Genomic DNA, 6,546 nt, shown 5'->3' with positions numbered 1-6,546 from the left:
AGTCGCCCGGCTCCTTCTGTTGAGTCAGCGGCGCAAGGGGGTCGTCGCGTCGTGTCGTCGGCACCGCCGCCGGGTGGGACTCCGGCCACCTCGTCTGGTGGGACCAGGTCCAGTCCGTGTCCCCCGGCTGGTCCGGGGGTCCGGGCACCGCCTCGACGGCGGCTCCGCTGGACGCGCGAACCGGGCCGCAGCCCGCACCCCCAGCGGACCGCGCCATGCGACACCTGCCGTACTTCTGCCGCGGCCAGGTTGTGCGGGGTTTCGGCCGCGGCTCCAAGCAGCTGGGCATCCCCACCGGTGAGCGTTGCGGGTGCGGAGCCCCCGGGCGGTGTCTCGTGAGGGGGGAAGCCGGACTCGGGGTCTCGGGGCCGCGTGGCGGGGCTGCGGGCAGAAGTGACACCCTCTCCTCCACCCAGTGTCCGCTGTGTGGAAGCGGAGGACCTTTGGTCGGACTGAGGGAGCTGGTCCCTGATGGATTGCGGCACCTTGGGGAGGGGAAGGGTGTGAAGGCCAGAAACCTGAGTTTCCGATCTTGACCCGCTGCCTTCCTTATCTGGCCGCGGTTTTTGCCTGTTAGAAAACATACTGAGTTCTCAAGCCAACTGTAAGTCATGCTTAAAATATGTCATCTAGTGTCCAAGTGTTGACATAGGCAGTTAAATGAGAACCAGGTATTTGATGGGGGTGCGGGGGTCTTAGTAGTTTTTGCTTGCAGGAATGCATAACTCATTCTTAGAGATAATGCATCAGTGCTGGCTCTAGATCTATTAAAGCAGTTTTTTGTGCTCGGGATCTAGGTGTATGTATTTCTAAAATAAGAAGCTTTTCAAGAAATTTGAAACCTTCTTAAGAAAGATCAAGTGTGAAGAATACAACTGGTCATACAACTTTTTTGTTCCCTGCCTGAAGAGTGTTTTTTTGGAGGGCTTTGTACATTTACTATAATCCAGCACCTTATTCTTGACATCCACATGAAGAGAAGGAATAAATCTGAGCCGGAATTTGGAATGATAGCATTGAAAATCAGAGGGCAGGGTGCTAGGCATCTGTGAACATAATGATTTACTAGCCTCATATGCAATTTGTAACACTAAGAATATTTCTGTTGTTTAGCTAACTTTCCTGAACAGGTAGTAGATAATCTTCCAGCTGATGTGTCCACTGGCATTTATTATGGCTGGGCCAGCGTCGGAAGTGGAGATGTCCATAAGATGGTGGTGAGCATAGGATGGAACCCATACTACAAGAATACAAAAAAATCGATGGTAAGAGTTGCATTTTGCTCTATAATTGAAAATGGGATGGTGATTTAGAGCAACACAGGGTATTAATGCACATAGAATGCATCATCGGTAGTAATCACAACATAGCACAAACACTAACATTTTGGGTGGAATATTTGAAGGATTTAAGAGTGGAGTATTTAGTTACTTTTTGAGTGGGTAAGGGAAAATAAGTAATTTTTCTTTTACCCTTTCAAATTCTTGACTTTAATAAAAGACAAATTAGCAGGAGGAAAATGAAAGTATAATAATGCATATACGTCCTGTGTTCTTGGAAAACAGTAACTTGCCAAAATGGCCTAAACCAACTCAAATAACATCTTCAGCTAGAGAGGAAAGGCCATTGTTGGAGGGAGTACTGGTTGAGGAAGGTCAATTATAGGAGGTTACCAGGAAAGGCACAGTAAGTGAGGGTCTTATGTAGATTAAATGATTAAAGAGATTTGGTCATTACCTCCTTTCTTGTACTTAGGGTGGGGCACCCTTACAAATGAAGATTTTCCTTTATACATGTAAATATCTTCTACAAAAAGGCAACTTTTTTTTCTTCAGTAACTGCTCAGAATATAGAACCACTCTGGAGTTATTAGTTAAGGGCTGTGTTGGAAGTCATTCCTTAGTTAGGAGGAACTAAGTTTTCCATTGGTGGGAGATTCATATTTTTCGGAGATTGTTTTCCTTTTCTTTGCCAGAAACAGGTCTACAATGTGCCTGTATTAAAAATTGGATTGTCTTCTTACTGACTTAAAGAAGATACACTATATTCTAGATTTCCTTATTGGAACTACGTAATTCAAGTATCTTTTCCTTCAATATTGCTTTTTTTATTAATCACTTAGATATTGTCTTTTGAAGAACTGGTGTCCTTAATTTTAAAATAATACATTTCACCTGCTTTTTCTTTTTTGGTTAGTACTTTTTATTTTTACTAAGAAATCTTTGCCTATTCAAAGTCATGACGGGATTCATGTATGTTTTCAAAGTTTTTTAAAAGTTTGTCTTTTCTCATCAGGTTTTGTTTTTGTTTTTTTTTTAAGTTCTTTTTTTTTTTTTTAAAGATTTATTTTTAGTTATACAAGGACTGGGCTACAGGTCAAAGCCGGGGGCACGTGAGAGAATTCACCAGAGACAGAGGGGGAAGTAGAACAGGCAGATGACCGAAATACACTGCTGAGGGGAGCAGTGGGCGAGGCAGGAGAGGTCTGCCATGCCATGTGTGTTTCTCCCCGGCTGGCCGGGAATCAAACCCATGCTTAAGAGGCTGTGGACAGCTTCACATGGTGGTGCTCAACCTGCTGTGCCACCAGGGAGGCCCAGGTTGATTTTTTTTTTTTAATATGGTATGAGGTAGTGTTAGGGGGGAAAGGATGTCCTAAAGCTAATTCCATACAGGCTTTGTGGACTCCACCCCCACCCCAGGCCAAAGCCAAAGACACTGGGAACTCCAAATCCCATCACTACCAAAGGGAAGGTGGCTGGGACCTGAGGGTGGGGTTAAGCAGCCAGGTTGGGAGGGGGTCCCATGGCCTATCTTGGCTCCCCGCCAGCTTGCAGTGTCCGGCCAGCTCTGAGAGTGCTTTTTGGGTTTCCAGGTCGGCGGACCGGGTAGGACGCATTAAAGACTTTATTTCCCTATTTTCTCCCTGAGTTGTACATTTTCCTTATTTCCTTTTCCCTTGTAAATAAACCTTTTATTAACCCTTTGTGTATGCCTGTAGTGGAGAATTAATAAGTCCCTTGTAAGCGCGTGGGTGAGGACCCACAGCCAGGCAACCCGTCCAATATTGCGGCTGCCCTATAACAGTAGGAGTAAAAATTATATTTTTTCCATGTGAGTGTGAAATTTACTTGCCCATTTATTGAAAATATTACCTTTTCCTGTCAGCACTGTTTTGTCACTTTAGTTATAAATCAAGTGACTTTGTGAAAGTCCAAAATATAAAATACACTGGTACACACTTATAGTGCTTGTGTATCCTTATTCATTACTGCCTCGTCTTAACTTATACAGCTTATTAATAGGTTTTCATGTCGGGTAGTATAAGTCTTCCAGTTTTGTTATCAAAGGTTTTTTTGAATAATTTTGGCCTTTCTCGTTTTTATATAACTTTAGACCGCTAAGGTTTTGATTTGCATAGCATAATCTGTGGAGCAATTTTGGGGAGGGTAGCCATCTTTACCATTTCTCTCAGTAATGTTTTATAATGATAAGAGTTGAAGTCTTATCTTTGCTTCTTTATTATACAAATTTTTGCTTCCAAGAAAGAATGCATGTCAAAAATAACAGTTCCTAACCTTTTATCTTCTAACTCCACCCTTTCAAATACAGTTGAAATAAACTGAGCCACAGAAAGATTGTCACTAGCTAAGTGGAGTTTTTACTGCAAAACTGCCCTGCTTCACTTAAACACTGAATTTGACATCATATGTAATTTCAGTCTTATATCAGTGGTTTTATTTATTTTTTTAAAGATTTATTTTTATTTATTTATGCAAGCAATGGGTACAGCCAGAAGCGCAGGAGGGTGAGAGAATTCACCAGAGCCAGAGCAGGGAGCAGAGCAGTACACTGCTGAGGGGAGCAGCGGGTGGCAGGAGAGGTCTGCGTGCCATGTGGGCCCCTCCTCCCGTGGCTGGGGAGCAGCCGGGAATCGAACCCAGTGCTCAACCGCTGCGCCACCGGGCAGGCCCATTCTATCAGTGGTTTTAGACTTAGTAACCTAACAAAACCAAACTCTGTACTATAAAGTTACAAAGTTCTGTATCCGATAGTCATATTTTCTTCTTTTAAATAGTGTAAATAAGAGGGTATTTTTGTTTGTTTTTAACGAGTTTCATGAAATCCATAAATCCTATTAAATTGTATGCAAAGTTTTACATAGAGGCACTTGGAGACAGAGCTCCCTTTAATGACTTCAAGGGTTCATGACTTTCCCCGCAACGAAAACAAAAAAGATTAGACTGCTATTTGTTCTTAAGGTAGAAAATAAAATTCACCTTAATCTAAAAGTCTTCCTGTCATATATCCTTTTTTTTTTTTTAAGATTTCTTTACCTATGCACTCAAGAACTGGGGTACAGGCCAGAGGTGCAGAGGGTGGGGCGGGTGAGAGGATTCACCATAGACAGAGTGGGGAACAGAACAGGTAGATTGAAATACACTGCTGAGGTGAGCAGTGGGCGAGTCAGGAGAGGTCTGTTGCGCCATGTGGGTTGCTCCCATGCTGGCTGGGGATTGAACTCTTGCCACAGAGGCTTTGGACAGCTTTACATTGCTGTGCTCAACACCCTGTGCCACCAGGGAGGCCCTGTCCTTCCTTTTTTTAGTGCTGAATGTTTTTGCAAGTGTACATGGTGAACTTAACCATATTAACTAATAAAGAATAAACAGTTTTGAATTTAGATTTCAAGTTTCATTGATTTTAAATAAGTTGTTTATTAAGTATAAATTGCTCTTATTATCTCCTTCAGTTTCATTATTCCAGATGCTCTGGCTGTACTTTTAACTGATTTATGATAAATGCTTCAACTTAGAGAATCACTTTATGGGTTGGATTTTCTCAAAATATTTTTCAAAATATGTATCAAGTTAATGTTTCTAAATTCTTTACATTTAATCCTCTCAATTTCCAGTGCCACCTTCCTAGTTTATTCTCAACCTTCTTCTATATTTGTTTGGTCTTACTGTCTTTTGGATTCAGATTTGTTCTTTATAGGAATGTACTCGACATCTTATATCTCCTGCACCATTTTGCTTTAAGTCCTGTTCCCATTTGCTGTATTCCCTGAGCAGGAACCTACATTGACTCTTCTGTCCAAACATCAGTCTTCAGCTTTGCCTGACCCACAGAAATTTCCAGAATTTGTGTCAGAGGCACATGGATCCTGATTAGCTCTTTTAGTGATAACATTTAATACTTTGCTCATTTCCTCTCTGCTCAATTTTTTTGCTTTGATAAGATTCTTAATTCCTTTGGTACATACTATTTTTTTTTCTATAAACAGAAAATCAAACCAGATTTGTGGTGGCACTTTTGCCTCACTCAGGCTTACATGTAAGGTCAGGGTCGGGAACAGGAAAAATGGAATAATTCAGGAAAAAATACACTTAGATCTTAACGATTCTTCAAAAATTTAATGAAGATTGATTGTTTTCAGTTAATGTAAGAAAATATATTGCAGATTTCAGGTACTTTATAATCTGATGGTAATCTTTTTAAAACATTTCTTGACTGTAGGAAACTCACATCATGCATACCTTCAAAGAGGACTTCTATGGAGAAATCCTCAATGTGGCCATTGTTGGCTATCTCAGACCAGAAAAGAACTTTGATTCTTTAGGTAAGTTCATATTTAGTTTGTCTCAAATATTGCCGCTTTTTCACTGCTTCCACCAGTAAAGAAATGCCCGACAGATAAGATTTAAGCATCTAACATGCCAGGCATTGTTGCAGTCCTTATAAAAATTAACATTTCATCCTTACAACAACCACATAAGGAATTTTGTGCTTTTCACAGATGAGAAAATAGGCAGAGACAGGTCAGATATCTTAGTATAGTGTAATAGTTATAATACAAGTATAAATACTAAAGCGAATAAATAATACTTGTTTCATCCATTTGGTGCTTGCAGTATGCATTTTTGCTAGTGCTTTTCTCTAAACTTGCAAGATTTCGGTATATCTTTTGTATCAGTTTTTCATTACCTTAATGTGGAATATTCTCTCCGCAGAGTCACTTATTTCAGCAATTCAAGGTGATATTGAGGAAGCTAAGAAACGACTAGATTTACCAGAACATTTGAAACTCAGAGAAGACAACTTCTTCCAGGTTCCTAAAAACAAAATAATGAATGGCCACTGAAAAATCACTCACTCACTCACTGTTTTCTAGTATTTTACCACTCATAACGTTGCAGTCTTATGTTGGTTATATTTTAAGAATCAAACGTTTTCCTACAGCTGTGAATTAGTTCAGACAGCACCTTGTACTCACCATGTCTCACCTGTTAAATTAAACATACCATGCAGCAGTACTGAAAAGATTTATTTCAAAAATCAAGATTCTTTTTTATGTGATATGTTGATTAAAATGAACCACCAGAAAGGTCTTACGTGTCTTAAAATAGAAACGAAATGTATATCAATGTGGGTAAAAAGGCAAATGATTTGTTTGAAATGAACACTGCTCTCACAGTGAATGACACGTGTGTCTGTACTTGGGCAGCACGTGCTGCTCAGCAGAGGAGAATGAGAGGAAATAAT

At 40.7% G+C, this 6,546-nt stretch overlaps 1 protein-coding gene across 1 annotated transcript; it reads left to right on the top strand.

Moving 5' to 3' along the window:
• The first annotated feature begins 200 nt into the window (after window positions 1–200).
• On the top strand, window positions 201–6,192 carry RFK (riboflavin kinase). Its single transcript, XM_084236961.1, has 4 exons — window positions 201–297; window positions 1,114–1,265; window positions 5,521–5,623; window positions 6,015–6,192. Exons 1-4 carry the CDS (start codon window positions 216–218, stop codon window positions 6,143–6,145), a joined length of 468 nt encoding a protein of 155 aa, XP_084093087.1. The 5' UTR covers window positions 201–215; the 3' UTR covers window positions 6,146–6,192.
• The last annotated feature ends 354 nt before the right edge of the window (window positions 6,193–6,546 follow it).

This window comes from Talpa europaea (genome assembly GCF_964194135.1).
Source record: "Talpa europaea genome assembly, chromosome: 7".
Lineage (NCBI taxonomy): Eukaryota > Metazoa > Chordata > Mammalia > Eulipotyphla > Talpidae > Talpa > Talpa europaea.
The sequence above is the reverse complement of the archived record's forward strand: the minus strand, read 5'-3'. Positions and strand labels throughout refer to the sequence as shown.

Bases quoted from the DNA above. Each gene is read 5' to 3' on its own strand.
- RFK (XM_084236961.1), top strand. From the start codon at position 216: ATGCGACACCTGCCGTACTTCTGCCGCGGCCAGGTTGTGCGGGGTTTC. The intron at 298-1,113 runs GTGAGCGTTGCG...TCTGTTGTTTAG, and splicing joins GCAGCTGGGCATCCCCACCG to CTAACTTTCCTGAACAGGTA. The intron at 1,266-5,520 runs GTAAGAGTTGCA...TCTTGACTGTAG, and splicing joins AGAATACAAAAAAATCGATG to GAAACTCACATCATGCATAC.